The 16,639-nt window shown below is 36.9% G+C and overlaps 1 protein-coding gene across 16 annotated transcripts in view; it reads right to left on the bottom strand.

Moving 5' to 3' along the window:
- R3HDM1 (R3H domain containing 1) overlaps positions 1–16,639 on the bottom strand; it is a 115,026-nt gene that overhangs the window by 38,451 nt on the left and 59,936 nt on the right. For all 16 annotated transcript variants that reach the window (XM_023622830.2, XM_014732445.3, XM_023622836.2 and 13 more), the window contains 2 exons: positions 7,713–7,867; positions 4,462–4,613 (listed from right to left, as the gene is read on the bottom strand). In XM_023622830.2, coding sequence (XP_023478598.2) covers positions 4,462–4,613; positions 7,713–7,867 — 307 coding nt within the window. The remainder of the gene's footprint in view (positions 1–4,461; positions 4,614–7,712; positions 7,868–16,639) is intronic.

Genomic DNA, 16,639 nt, shown 5'->3' with positions numbered 1-16,639 from the left:
GGGATGTTGCCTCAGCATGGCTTGATGAGTGGTGCCATGTCCGCGGCCAGAATATGAACTGGCGAAATCCTGGGCTGCCGAAGCAGAGTGTGCGAACTTAACCACTTGGCCATGGGGCCGGCCCCCATACCTTTTGTTTTTAAAAGCACAGTTCTGGTAACTTCATTGCAGATTTAAAGCAGGTACACTGACAATAACTGACAGCAAGAAAAGAGACTCTAAATTTAGAAAGTAAATGAAAATATCCCCAACATGCTTCAAAATACTGTCAGTGGCACAAGATAATCACTGATGCTCAAGATTATGGCTCTGAATCAGCAATAAACCATTAAACTATTTTCAGCGTACTCTACTTAAGAGCATAGGCAAGTACATATTTTAGAATAATTTCAATACACAAAGTCTTGGACATGTAATTCCTAACCAAACCTGTGAAGTACTATTCCTATTTTACAAATGAGAAAACCAAGGTGCAAAAGGACTAAGCAACTTGCCTAAAGTCATAGAGGTTTGAAGTCAGGTTTTGTTTGATTCCAAAGCCTGTGTTTCTTTCTAACCACATCACGCCAGCTAATAACTAAGGCCTAATGGCACGTACAAGATTCAGTAATCTAAAAAAGGAGTTAATTTAGGTCATCTCATGCCCTGATATCCGATCAGTGAGATTCCATGATGAATAGTCTCAAGGAATATGGCATATATTTGGACTTCTGAGAAAATGGCAGAAGAATGACCAATTGGGCGTGCATTTACAGGTACTGTGTGGTAAAATAAACAAATATAAGCTGGCAGAAAAAAAATCCACCATTATCAGTTGTAATACTAAATTCGAATGGACTAAATTCTCTCACCATATGTCAGGCATGATATGGTTGTATGAAAAACAAAACCAAGTTGTAGACTTCTTTTCTTTCTGTTTTTTCCCCCCAAGTCCCCCCAGTATATAGTTGCATATTTTAGTTGTGGGTCCTTCCAGTTGTGGTACGTGGGATGCCGCCTCAGCACGGCCTGATGAGTGGTGCCATGTCTGTGCCCAGGATCTGAACCAGCGAAACCCTGGGCCACTGTGGCGGAGCACGTGAACTTAACCACTCGGCCACGGGGCCGGCCCCAAGACGTTTAAAATTATTTATAAACTCCATTTCATATATCTGTGCTAATCAATCTTGCTCACGTTTCCATACCCATTTCTGTATTAGTATATGATTAGGTGCAAGGAAAAGAGTGAGGAAGGATACAGACCAGAACAGAAACATGGTTACCTAGCGTGTGTGTATGTGAAGTGATCCACGTGGAAGGGGTGAGGAGAGAGAAGGTTAGAACAGCAACAAAAACCTGCCTGTATAACATGATGCCGTTGATGTAAAACTGTGTGTGAAGAAATTAAAAAAAAAACAACCAAACAACAATGTTTTAAACTAGTATTTACTAATCTTATAGTCACAACATATTATTAGGGGAAAAATGCAAGATAATGTCTATTTCATTAGAACCTACCAACTAATTCCAATATATGTGTGTCCATAGGCGTCTATGTTTGTTTGGGTAGGAGGCTAATGTGACAGAATGCCTCCAGCCTGTGCATGATGATTAGCTTTCCTTTTACACATCTTTGTATTGACTCCTTCCACTTGTGTCAACAAGCATGATTTATAATTCAAAGAAATTAATGAAAAAATTTAAAAGTATATAGAGATTACAGAAAGAGAATAATATTAAGGCCAATAATATGGTACATAAACGATAGTTATATACACAGTCATGCGGTGCTTAACGATGGGACTACGTTCTGAGAAATGCGTCATTAGATGATTTCGTTGTGTGAACATCACAGAGTGTAGTTAAATAAATCTAGATGGTATAGCCTACTACATACCTAGGCTATATGGTACTAATCCCATGGGACCACTGTTGTATATGTGGTCTGTTGTTGACTAAAATGTTATGCAGCTCATAATTCTATGTACAAGCACATATGTGCAAGCTGGCCTTTGCCATTAAAGAAGTGTGTTCATTCTGTATGGATTTACCAAGCTTCCATTCTGGGCCAGGCTCTGTACTAGGTGCTTGAGTATTCAGACAAACCTCTGCTCTTGTGTGTAAATACACTGGAATAGGTAAGATTAATAATAAATGTAAATAAATAATATAAATATAAATACATTAATAATAAATGTAATTTATACAAGCTAGTAAATCTAGATTTATGAAGGAATGGTCTCTATATATTAGCTCTTCGATGGTAATTCAATGATCTGATTAATAATAAATGCCAACAGTTGATCTTTAAGTTGGAAATCTGAAATACCATTGCAATTTGGTTATTAAATACAGCCCAGAACCAGAAATAAAATTTTCTGTAAAAGAATGCTATTATATTTTGAAAAGTGCCATTAGTTAGTCACAAACATTTTTTCATCCAAAAGGATCCTTAATTAATTCTGTATGTAAGACTTGACTTTCTAGCAAATAACTGGTCTAAAAGGTACCAGGATACAAGTCTGACAGGATACACATTCCTGCTTTATGTGCAACCCATTCTATTTCTCACACTGGTAATCTGTAGTTGGAAGAGATCAATGACAGTTTGTTAGACGGTAACCAATCACTATTGTCAACTCACAGCTAGCTTATTTCAAATTTACCAGCCTCACCTAGGTCACAGCCCTAAAGTGCATATAATTCCAAAAACTTTTTCTCAAGATTCAAGTTGGAAGTTGTTGAGGAATCTCATTTCTCGTCGTATTGCCCAGCTTCCAAACTATTCCTCAGGCCAAGTCTAGCTCTCCAAAGTTTTACTTTCCTTACTGAAGCAGACCCAGGGACTAGAAGTATGTGTGGTTGTTTCCAAAGTGTAGGCATCAGCAACCACTTGACAGCTTCTGAATTCTGCCATCATGCTTAAAACAAGGCTGATTGTAGAGGGGAACAGAGAATTGTGCTCTCTCACTTCTAAACACACTCCCGGGGCTAGCTCCTTCAGAAGCCAAGTAGACACGATCTTCTGTGTTTCAAGGGATCGACAAATATAACAGACACGCGGTGTTAAAGTCTAAGCCATTCTTATAGGCTTCATCTCCTTCCTCCATGAAAGCCCCTATATCCAGCATGCAGGCCCACAAGGAAGTTATAAAAACACGTGTCTTTTGTTCTCAAATAAGTCACTGTTTTAAGTAATACTTACTTCTCTCAGCTCTGCCCTACACAGGAATGACTACTTTGGTAATTTTCTCTCAGATAAACAAAAGGTTAGTTACACTTTGGCTCAAAAAGCAGGTAATTCAGCAATTTTTGCACTCTCCCTTTCAGCTGCTTTAGCACAGAATTCTGCCTCTCACACTTCGGAACCTGAATTGGTATCACAGACCCTAAACTTGTATAAATTAGAAAAAGAGACTCAGACTGAGAGTACTTTGTCCCTGCTTAAAGGACTGAGACTCATACAACAAAAAGGAAATTTTAACGCAGAATACATTTCTATTTTCATTGTGTAGCAGCTCTACCTCAAAAGAGCTGGGGCTCACTATAATATCAAACTCCAAAGGTGCCTGTGAGATTCACAACCAACTTGCTGTTTAAAAAGCCTAGGCCTCTTCAACCTGTGGCAGCCAAAGAGCCCAGAAAGAGAGGAAATGACTTCCTGTGTGTGTGTGCTTCTGACAACAAATGAAAGCCAAGTCCGCATTTCCCCAATCAGATTCCATGAAGCCCTCTTCACCCCTAAATAGCATCTGTAACCATAACTGTGTGACAACTTCTTATCAGCAATTATAACTTAGGATCCTTTCTTAAAAAGCACACTGCAATGCGGCCCCTCTGGCAACCTTAAAGGGATGTCACGAGAATAAAGGAAAGACTGTGATACATTCTGACTACGGACTACAGGTACCCAATTCAAAGGAAGATTACTATTTTTAACACATTAGGCTTATCAGAGAAGCTTCTGTTCTTCCAAGTTGAAGCAGCTAATGGAATGCTTCACGACTTGCTTTAATATAGAGCTACTATCATCTGCTTCTCTCATATGCCTCCCTTCCCTTCCTGACGAAAAATGAGCTCCCCAGAGCCTGAAAAATCTCAGCAAGATATTTTGCTGCTTAGGTTATATACAGGAAATACACTCTCTCCAAACTCCTACAAAAACCTTAAATGTTAACACACAAACGCTTTGAACTCCAAGGTCTATGGCCAACTATTATTCCATTTGGGTGAGTAAAAGGAGACTGGCCTACTTTTAGGCACATGAGAGAAAATTTGACTCTCCTTTAGTTTACATATACAATGCTTTGCTTATACTGATTTTGTTAAAAGAAATATTAGAAAAATAGATTGTATCACAGTTTTTCTATTCTATATTAGAGAATGAGCTTAGGTAATGCAACTTAGGCAACTTTAAAATTAGCAACAGACCATAATCCTGACAAACACTGACAAACTATAGGATTTCTTAGTCATACTCACCTTAAATTATTTTGTTGGCCAGGTGGAATGACACTATAGTAAACTGGCATTCCTGTTGTGGGCATAGATCCTTGATTAGACTGATTAGGGAACATAACAGGCTGCTGATAAGTCTGATGGGCAATTCCTTGAGAACCTTGAGGCAGTGAAACCTAAAATTTGAAAGACAATTTAAAGGGAAAAAGGTTCTTCAAAACCTTGCAAATGTTAATGTCTCCAGCCTCCATAAACTTTCAAGTAGAGCAGTTAGAAAGAAGCTAAAATTGCCAACAGGCTGTCCTGATAAGCTAGCCAGAAGCACTAGCACTTTATTTCTGTGTTCTTTCCAGGCAGCTATTGCTTTTGGCTAGCGTTTGTCAACTGTACAGTAGGCTAGAAAGACATGACTTATGACCCTAAGTAAAAGTTACCTTAAAAAAGAAACCGTTTCCAAATAAGGATGACCATTTGACATGGAAAGAGTAATACAGTACCTCACGTAGGGGCATTAGAGAGATAGCGGATCAAAAAGAGGGTGAGCTTTAGAGCTAAAGATATCTAGATGTAATACCGGCTCCATCACTTTACTATGCGACAGTGGGCAAATGACTTAACTATTCTGAGGCCCCACAGTTCCTCATCTGAAAAAATGGGATGCCACCTCCATCTCAGGGGAGCTATCATCTCTACTACAATCTCCGTTTACAGGACCTGGCACAGCAGGCATTTGGTGAACAGTGGATCTTTCAATCCTGTGTTCTATCTTATCTATATACGAAATCACATGAACGTAATGGATTCTTCAATTCTCTATTTCAGTCATCTAGTTTCTAAAATGGAAATCACATAGGCATAATGGGTTCTTAATTTACAAATGTGCCAGAATATTACGGTTGGATTACAGTGATTTTGGTAAATAAAGCCAACATAAAAGCTTCTGGTGACGATTATGATGATGATGTTAGCAACAGTAGTAGAATGATACTATTAGTAGTAACAGTGATCATAATGAAAGTTAACATTACCGAGGGCTTACTACCATGTGTCAGGTTCTGCTCTAAGAACTTTACGTATATTACTGCATCAAGACTTCCTAGACTCTAAAAGGTACTTGCATCATTTCTGTTTTCAGACAGGGAAATTGCCCAAGGTTGTGGAGCTGGTGAGTAGGGAGGTCAGGATTGGGCTCTAGAGCCTCAGTTCTTTAAGTGCTTCACTATTCTCTATATCTGGGCTCTGTGATTTATAAGTTAATAATTAACTTCTAAGTCTTGCCTATACACCATGTTTCTGAAATGCAACCAGTCCTTTCAAAATACACAGTTATCTCTTAATTACTTTCAATTTGGCTCAATTATCACAAAGAGAAAGTTACTTGTTTAATTTATCCAACTCTGTATAACATATTTCAGTCTTTTTATCTACTGAGGCAGTGTAACATTCTGAGATTATTATTTCTGATTGTATCTAAGTTAGTATATATGCAACGCAGATCTAGGCAAAATGACACAGCTCAATCTAGATGATTTAAAATACAGAATAAATTTCTAACTGGTGATAAAGAAAAAACTGAAGTGCCAAAAAAAGATAGGCAACAATGCTTGAGAATGCACACCACAGAACACTCTCTACTGAGGACAGATGACTTTTCCAGCTTATTTCTTAGATGACAGTGCATCACCACCCAGCTTATCTACCAAATGCAATAGGAAGTATAAAGCAGGTGGTCATTCATTGCTTTTCAGAGAAATACTTCTCACAATCATTCACCCAGTGTGAGGATTACATGAAATACCGTGAGAAGATAATGGACAACTTGTAAAAAAGCATGCTATCGAAATTTTAATAACTGTATTAACTCTGAAACATTTCAGTATCTAGCTCCATTTTAAAAAACTATGCTAACAAGGCTGTAATTTACTTAAAAACTGTATTTCTTGCACTATACGTAACCTAAAGGTCAAGGGCAGATATTATTACACAGTGCCTGGGCATCTAATAGATACTGGATTAGGTACTATGATCAGGGTCCTTGACAAGAGAACATTTCGGCTTGGTACTGATCCTGTCTAATGTCTAGCTAAAAAGGAAGTAGGGGATTGGCAGTCTTGCGTGTTTAGGCTCAAGCAGGGAGAATAAGGAGAAAAAGCAATGTGTAATATGAGAGAAAAGAAAGACAAAATCTAGTTTCACGATTTATCTTTTTTCCTTAGTCATTTTCTATTATCAAAGGCTTCAAAAGTAGACACACTCTTAGCACTCAACAGGCCTTGACAATCCCACGTTTTACATTTCACTTTCAATTTTCTGGAATTATATAAAATACACCAGCATCTTTGCTCATCTCCTTCCCTGTCCCCAGAATGTCTTCTTAACCGAAGTCTGCCCATAATTTTCTTTTAAGAGCTAGTTAAAGGTCTGTATTAAGCCCTCAACCTGCTCAAGGCTGTACTTCATGATCCCTTCAGTTAACAGCCTGTATACCATCACTAATTTATTTACATGTGTTTAGATAAAATACATGCACATTTATCTTCCCAACTAGATTGTTTTCAACCTTGTTGAGATGAATGAAAATGGTCTTTGGATTTCTTAACATTAGACTCAGCTATGGAAAACCATGAGGCTAATAAAACAAACCTACTTGCAAGTTATTCCAGAAAGATGAAGGAAGGTAAAACAAATTTCTGAAAATGTGCCACATTATATACAAAAATCTGACTCATTTATGAAACCATAGGTATTTCTACTTTAGAACTATAAATTGAAATCCATGACATGCCATTCCTTTTTGGGATTAAGGTGGGGGAAAAAAATCTATTCCAGCATGGGAAATTACACATTTTTCTCTATTCTATAAACACTGATTTATACTCTCTACTCTACGTTACTATTTCAAATACCTACCTCCACCTCTATTTTCCCTCCCATTCCACTCTCTCATCAAAAGAGACTTTCTAAGGAGCTGAAGAATAAAGTAAGACAATTGTTTACGAATTTATATAGTTCAAAACACAGACAATGCCAGACAAAACTTGTCAATATAAACGTGGTTGAGATATTTTTTTCTAAAAGTTAACAAAGTGAAGGAATAAAGCAATAAAGTGAGGACAAAACAAAGCTGCTATGACTAATAACTCTTAAGACTATAAAGTTATGTATTACCGAAGCATTTTCCCTATTAGAAGGAGAAGAGAGAAGACGCATCATAGCTATACATTTTATTTATTCAAAATCACCTCTACTCAAAGTAGGGAAGAGCGACGACGTACCTGATATGATGGCACTGAAGGGTAGGGGATGACTACTCCTTGAATCTGATTTCCAATGCTGTTGGGTTGGCCACCAACTAGGCTCTGACTCTGGGGTTGCTGCACTCCAATTATTCCTTGGTAGTTTTGCTGCTGGTTGGGCATAACTTGATAACCTGTAATGGCACAATGAGTTAAACCCTGCTTTGAATCCAACTTATTTCATCTAGTAGGATGTTTTTGTACTTTAAGCACCTACTTTGTTTTCTAAAATGACAGAATTTTGTTTAAACAGCAAATTTCAAAACTCTCTGTTATGAGAGCTAAGATTTAAAAGGTTTACTATGTAGACAACCCAAGTCAGCACATTTTTCCCCCTTAAAATACATTCAAATCAAATTTGTGTACAAAGATTTCCCTTGTAGTTGAGGAAATTTATAAGCTCACAGACTTAGTTTACACAGCCAGTTACTATTCAGCGTGTATGTATTACAATCTCTTATGACAACTAGTTTCTGGGGACCAGAACTGGCTAAATAATTTGTGGGGCCCAGCGCAAAGGAAAATGCAGGGCCCTTTGTTTAAACATTATTGAGAACTTCAAGTTGATAAAAGGAGAACTTTAAGCCAAGCACGGGGCCCTGTTTGACTGCAGAGGTTGCATGCCCATGAAGCTGGCCCTTCTGGAGACCACAAAAAGACAAGAGGAGGACCACTTTTATAGAAGGTTGTACTAAGATTTGAATCCTTGTATTAGAAATGTGTCAAGGGCACAAGGAAAATGGAGTTAGTCAGCGATTTTTTAGATTATTTCCTTACTGTCTTATTAAGGTCACTTGAAGAGAAACAGATTCTTAAAGAGGTTAAGTAATATGCTGGAAATCATAAATCAAACACCTAAGGGACAACTCTTCCCTAAGCTAAAGGCACTGCTGGTAATTTAAGCAGCAAGTTAAGAGTATAAATTGACTTTTATTAAGTCAATTTATCAGTTATTTAAGTAAAGATCCATAATGATAAGCTTTGAGGAGTGAATATGAATTGTATTTTGTCTCCTGACCCTAAAAGGATTCCTTTAGGTAAACCAATTAGCTCAAGACATGCAATTTACTAGAAGCTACCATAAATCCTCCCCTCCTTTTAAAAGAAACCAGATAAAAATAAATAAACTTCTAGCTTCAGGGTATTTAGAAAGTTTCTACAAAGATGAACCAAACTACAGCACTGCCCAGACAAACTTCTACAACCAAAGTCAGTGAAACGATTTCTCTGCTAACACCATAAATGTATTTTGCTATCTTATAAATATCAGTTTTCATTTCCATCCTTATTAATCTCTAAAGCAACAGCAAAGATCTCATCTCAGGTATTGATTGCAGACAACAGCGTCACTTTTGTTGCCTGGAACCCTCAACGATTCTGCTCAGTGACTAAATAATTGAATAAAATCTAGCATCAACCTTCTCTAAAGATACAAACACAAAGTATACCTGGTAAATAGGCAACATATTAACAACAAGAAAGTAAAAATCCAGTTATAGTGGATTCTTTAATAGTGAAGGGTTTTTGTAAAATAATGCTATTTCTATGGCAACAGAGCACTATGGCTGTGTTTCAAATAACTTTGCCTCGCTAATCTAACTTTGTACAAAAAAACGTATATTCCAGACTTTATCTGTAATAAAGTTATAATATGCTGTTGCCTAAACCTTTTGCCCTGTGAATTTCCTATAACATTAAACTTGTAGGCAGATAAAGGATGAGAGCAGAAGCAATTTCTTTTTTGCTCTTTAGTCTAACAATTAACATTCAATCCTATTTTTACTTTATCAAATGAGAAATATTTCAAATTCATACCCTAAATTCCAAATACCATCAAAAACATATACCAACACATTTCTACCCCTAGGAAAACAAAGGGCAGGAATGGAAATGGGACGTGAATATAAAACCTGTTCTTGTATTGGAAATGCCACCTCTGGACACACACACAAACACACTCTCACATACAAGCATATATTGCAGCATCAGAATTTGGGCTCAGCTTTTTACAGACTGGGAAAGCAACTTCTTACGATTTGTCAGAATTACTGTCTACAAACATTAATAAAAAAATTTGGACACCTGGTAGAATTCACTGTAACATAATCTGACTTAAAACATATTGACTTAAATAGTCACATCCCCTTAAGAAACTTCGTTTTTTTCACGTTACCTTTTTTTTTGGAGGAAGATTAGCCCTGAGCTAACTGCCGCCAATCCTCCTTTTTGCTGAGGAAGACTGGCCCTGAGCTAACATCCATGCCCATCTTTCTCTACTTTATATGTGGGATGCCTACCACAGCATGGTGTGCCACGTAGTGCCATGCCCGCACCTGGGATGTGAACCGGCAAACCCCGGGGCCGCCAAAGTGGAATGAGCGCACTTAACTGCTGTGCCACTGAGCCGACCCCTCACATTACTTTTACAGTTTATTCAAAATAAATTTAAATTATAGGTTGCCTTGAAAGAAAACCAGAAAAAAACCCTGCCAATTTATGTGCAAATGTGGTTCTGATTTCCTTTATTTATCTAAATTTACTAATTTTTAGAGATTCACCTTGGAGGCCTCCTGCCTAAAATTCTCTCCTATGGAAAGACAAAGGGCTGACACAGAAAGCTTTCAATAAATAGCTATAGATTTCATGTCACAATGGTCTCATGTAGGGTCTCTTGGATACTACATTACGGAATTTGCATCAGTAAATTTCCAATGGTATTTTACATTCCTTAACGTAACCTAATTTCCATTAATATCCATGCCTAGTAATGTGTGTATATATACACACACACACACACATATACATGTATATATATACATACACACATACATGAATACATACACATACACACACACATATATTCATATCCATATGTATATATCTACCCAAACATCAAGCAAATTTTGAAAATGTGACAACATAACACGAAATCCAAAACATTTGACTCCAGCACCTGGTCGTTTGTTACAGAGGGTTGTAAGATGCTGTGAGCCAGGAAGCTATGGTGGGTGATGTAAAGATGAGGAAGACATGGCCCCCATCTTTGACATTAGGCATTCTTAGCCATGATACCATTATCAGAATAGCAGTATAAACAGGGTCTTAAGAAAATAAGAGGGAGAAATTAATCCTGACTGATATTCATGGTGGTAGTGACATTTGAACTTGGGCTTAAAGAAAAATAAAGAAGTCTGGAAAAAGAAAAAATGAATAATAAGTTTGAGGAATAGGCAACAGTGAGGAGTGGCTGCATATTCTATGTGGAGTGAAAAGTGGAAGATGAATACTGATGGAGAACCAAAGATTTTACAAGTAGAAAAACAGTGAGAACTAACAGGAAGTTCTAGATTTTAAAGATTGTGAAAGTAGAAAAATGACTAGTTTAGTACTTCACTCAGAAGTAGTCTAAATAAACTGGGAACATGTTCTTTTTTTTTTTAGAGATTTTATTTTTCCTTTTTCTCCCAAAAGCCCCCCGATACATAGTTGTATATTTTTAGTTGTGGGTCCCTCTAGCTGTGGTATGGGGACGCTGCCTCAGCATGGCTTGATGAGCAGTGCCATGTCCACGCTCAGCATCCAAACTGGTGAAACCCTGGGCCGCTGAAACAGAGTGCACAAACTCAACCACTCAGCCATGGGGCTGGCCCCAACATGTTTTTAAGTAATAGCGGAACCATTAAAAATTAGAATGCCAAGCCCTTGAAAAGAAAATATCTTCCCTAAGAAGCTCTCTCATTAACCTTCTTATAATTTTGTTCATTGCCTTATTCCACATCTGTTAAAATTCTACGAGTAATATAAAATTGGTGTTGTTAATTATTCTGTCATGGTTGTGCATCTCTTTAAAAAAAATGAAATGGTGTGCTTTTTAAGAGTAAGGTTAGAAACTTTAACATCCCCTTCATTAAAAAAAACCCCCAAACCCACATCAGCTATCACACAGCTAAGCCAAAAAGTAGGCACTCAATATGTAACTTACTGAATAAACAGTAGGGAAAAACATATTAACAAAATGAAATAAAAATAATATATGCTTCTACACAAAACCAGAAACTTACTATGTGCTGGCAGCCTGAATGAGAATGGCCAGTTTCTCACTGTCTACATTTACTGAAGGGCTTCTGAGAGCAAGAGCTGAACTTAAGTTTCAAGGTAACATATTTATAATAAGGTTAAACACATTTAATTGCCTTTTCATTAAAACGAAACTTAATCCCATGAATACAAATCATCTTAGTCTGAAATTCATGGGTCACTCATTAAACATCTCCTCGAGAAATGCACAGCTGAATCACAGATTTCACATCATCAGTCTCGAAGTGCTTATTTGAGAACACAACTATTCTAGCTTACATCTCGTATGTAAAGTATGAAATAAAAGCTTTATTTGAACATTTATGGAAAAAACTGGACATTAAAAACACCTTTAAAAAAAGCCTTATTTCATTATAAAATAGGTTTCTGTGTTAGAAAATTCAGAAAATATAAAAAAGGAAAAAGCCACTATGGAAAAAATCATTTTTGTAAAACAATGACTTAAGATAATCACCATTTACATGTTGTATATATCACTGGCCTTATTTTCTATGCATATTTAGTAACATACATTCCTACTTAGATTATTTATAGAAATGGAACCATATGACACATACTGTTTCACCTGCTTTCCATGTAATGTTTCCACAGCTGATCAATATGGATTTTACAAAGCTATGAGAAGGAAGAATTTAAGTAAATTTTCTTCAAACGTATTTAGAGTTAACAACTGATTATCCAAGTTAACAATCAATGAATGAGAAAACAACTGATCTGAACTTTCTACTGTGCTTAAAGGAAGAAGGCATGTGTCAAGAAGCTAACAAAACAAAAAGACTAAATATTTTAGAACAAACTATGTCAGCTTCCTGTGTCCACTCTGGAATTTAGCCCAAACACAGATTGAGCTCAAAATTCCTATGCCTTTCTATTTGGCATACTATATAATTATCATTTCTTTGATGGCACGACAAGGTACCATTAGTAGCTAACATTTATTAGGTTGCAGGCACTGTTCTAAGCACTTTACATATGCTAACTCATTTAGCACTCACAATCTCATGGAATAGGTACATTTATTATCCTCATTTTTAGATGAAGAAACAAAAGCACACAGGTTCATACCTTGTCCATGGTCACCAGCTGGTAAGTGCTGTAGCTGGGATTTGCACACAGCAGTCTTGATTTTAAACTCTACTTTTCTCAGGGACAAATGTTGAGTAGGAGTATAACAGCAATACTGCTCAAATAAGAACACTAAACACCTGGCCTCCTTCCATTTTCTGAGAATTTTGGTCAATGAAGACTTTTACTAGAGTTTAACATACTTAAGTCTCAAGATAATTTAATTATAGGAAAATAGAATTATTGTAAATAGTCAATCGACCAGGAAACTTTTTTCATTTGAATTGAAGATTATTTGTGAGTACAAGCGTTGTTATCCAAAACAGGAATCAGAGTGCAGAGTTGTTGAGCACTTAGTCCAGATGGTAGCTATATGAACTTGGGGGCTAAAGACAGACCAGGTGCCAAAGAGTTTACACTGTCAGCTCATAACGTCCTCTCCCTGGGAGGGACTCTCCTTCACTTGTTTTGCCCACTAGTCCCAAGATGCATGGTTTGTGACCTCTGCATTTCAAGGTTACACTTGCTTGCCTTATTATAATTAGATTTCACTTGTACATAAAACAATTGGGAAGGGAAGAAAAGGATCAAACGTTGACATATTTCAGGTTCCATTTCCCCTGGTCTCTGCCTCTCAGCCTGAGTATTCCCATGACAATCTCCAATGCTCCTCTTTGGGTTTTAAGCTTTGCTATTTTGCCTCAAAGTCTGACTTTGCTGAAAACGTATACTCCATTGCCACCTCCCAGATGAATCTACAGAAGATTTCTCTAGCTGAATTTTCATAAACTTCATTCTCTTCTCCACAAAGTTGAGTTGCTTTGCCACAAAGTCAGACTTTACCCAATGGGGCAATGCCAGCTTTAATGTGGACACCTCATGTATAAGGGGGCATATTCTGTATTATGGGTGAAGTCTGGATGTTCTTATGAAGCAATGGCTCTGTTGTATACACTGAGTAGTTTTACATTCATTTTTATATTTGAGGCAGGAAAACCCACCTAAGTTTGAACCACATTAGGCAGGAAGTTGTCAGGGCTTGAGGAATCTTGCTAAGGCTGTTACAGCTAACAAAAGCATCATTTAACATTTGATACTCTGTAGGACTGGTATCCCAGGAGGGAAATTCTACTGGCATAGGACAGGTACCTGAACTTTTTTCCAGAAGTCACAATGACATGTTTGACCATTCATACCAATAACTACAACAAATAATCAACAGGATATAATTTTGGTTAAAAAGGATATAATTTTGGAATATACTCTCTAAAGAGCAGGATATTAAAAGTTGCAAATAGCAAAAAGATTACTGGAGTTTTTTGAATGACATAAGACCATGAGATCTATGTTGGTTGGAGTTATACTCACATGCAAAACTAGAAATATTCAGTTGGAAAGCACTAAAACCAAAAAATCCACTACATCATTCTACTAATTCAATTAAAGATAAGAACCTTACTATTGTATGCAACACAAAATCATTAATAAAATAATTAGCAATATAAAATAAAGGATCATCTAATTACGGGCATGCTTCACTTTAGGCACACTTGCTTAATAAAATCTACATCTTAAAGAACTGTTCACGTTGCTCACAAATTCCTGTAAACCTGTAGTTAAACAAAGGAATTTCAGGCTGCTGAGCATCAACTCTTACAGAGTGACACTTATTAGAGAAGTGGCACTGTGGTTCAGGTTCATTATCTAATTATTTAGACAAAAGGAAGGGGAGGGGCATAGTTCTGATAGTTTCAAAAGTACAGTTTGAAGACTGCCAAGTATGAGAAAAAAATCCAATCATCTGGAAAAGAGGGAGAAGGATGAAGATTAGGAAGGATGAAGTAGATTCCTAGAGAATGAAAAGTATAATTAGATTTAAAAAATGCTACCAGAAGAGTATTTCCAGTATTCTGACACTCAATATATCACCAACTTGGATACCACCTAAATTATTCTTTTTTCAATAAAAAGTGTGTTTCACTATATAGGAATTTAAAAAAATCTTTCCTGTGATATATCTGGATTTAACCTGGAAGTTAGAGGAACACATATCTTTTATAAAAATTTGTGTCAATACTGTGGGAAAGCATCTATTCTGTAGAGCAAGCAATGCCAATATAAGTGATACCAAACAACAGAATAAAGATACAGATGGCAACATAGGTGTTATCTAACACCGTCATTCTCCTCTGTTAAAGGATTGCAGTGTTGCAATACTATCCCATTCCTTCCAGTACTTTCAGAGGAAAGCACAATCAATTTTGCAAGCTGAGAGAACTAGGACAATATAAACTGATGGCTCAGGCACTTCCCTGGAGGGCTCCAAAGAATATTCTATTTTTAACTCTCTTTCACCTCAACAGAGAAGAGAGTAAGAAAGAAATACAGTGCTCAGCAGAAAAGTACTGCACAGACTTTAACAGGCTGGTTTTATTTTATATAGGTGACCTGAACTAGCATTTATGTTAAGGAAAAGCACTCTTAATAATACAGATTAGACATAATCAGAAAGATAATAAAAAGAATTGAAGAACTGCTTAGTCAGAATAGTCATAAATCTAAGGTTATTTCATTTAACTGTATTACTAATTTTTTTCAAGACTGAACTTGTACAGCAGAAGCAGCATGAGGGGAAATTTTTTTTTGATGAGCCATTTTGCCAACTCTAAATTTATTTGTAACTAGGTAGCTACAAGACAATTTAGAACTGTTTCCAAATCATCAAAACCTCAAGTTTGTAATCCTGGTCTGTCTTATCTCTGTGGCACTATTTTGGTGAGCAGGAAGCTGCAACTAAGGACAGCCCCGTAGACAAATCTGGAAGAAGGTGCAGTTGCCAGCATGCCTTCACTATTCTTTCGCCTCCATCACCCTCTCCTCTCCTACTTTTGTGCCTGAAATAAGCAAAAATACAAACACAAAAAACAATTCTAATAAAAATAGCCACATACAGGTTATAGCTCACAGCTATTTAAATGATCCCATGAAAGAGTCCACACAACTCAAGGAAATCTATGGGTACTTACCAGATACATTTGGCTCCAGATTTCAGTGGCGGCAGGTTAATGGAGAAGGGAAAAGGGAAATAGGTGGATTTGTAGGTATTACACAATATCTGAATCTGTACTGGTCATACAATACTAAGAAACACTGACAGAATCAATGAAAAAACAAGGATAGTCAGGGCCACCACCTAGTAATATAAATACAAAATTCTTATTACTTGAGTGAAGAGTTGCCAGCAAAGAAATTGACTTTGTGCCTGGAGTCCCTATTTGACATAGCCAACTCCCTTATCAATATCAGCCCTCCCTTGCTTATCCAATAGGGCCGTTTCGTCCTTGCTTGCCTTTTTATACCCTAGTTATTTTTAAATTTGTTTCCTGTAATGCTGCCACATCTGAGCATCTGAGACTGTTTATCCTAAAATGTTCCTCGTATGGTGTGGTTTATCAGCACTCTACCACAGTCTGCTGGTAATAAAACTTAATCAGTTTGGAACCACATGGTTCTGAGGTATTTGGAAAGCTAAGACTGAAGATATAATGCACTGATATTCTTTGAATTTATTAACTGGCTAAAAAACTAAAATGATATTTGTCTTTTTTTGTTGTTGTTGTTGTAAGGAAGATTGGCCCTGAGCTAATATCTGTTGCCCATCTTCCTCTTTTTGCTTGAGGAAGATCGCTAAGGAGCTAACATCTGTGCCATGTGTGCCATTCTTCTTTTACTTTATGTGGGAT

This window comes from Equus caballus, chromosome 18 (assembly GCF_041296265.1).
Source record: "Equus caballus isolate H_3958 breed thoroughbred chromosome 18, TB-T2T, whole genome shotgun sequence".
Lineage (NCBI taxonomy): Eukaryota > Metazoa > Chordata > Mammalia > Perissodactyla > Equidae > Equus > Equus caballus.
The sequence above is the reverse complement of the archived record's forward strand: the minus strand, read 5'-3'. Positions and strand labels throughout refer to the sequence as shown.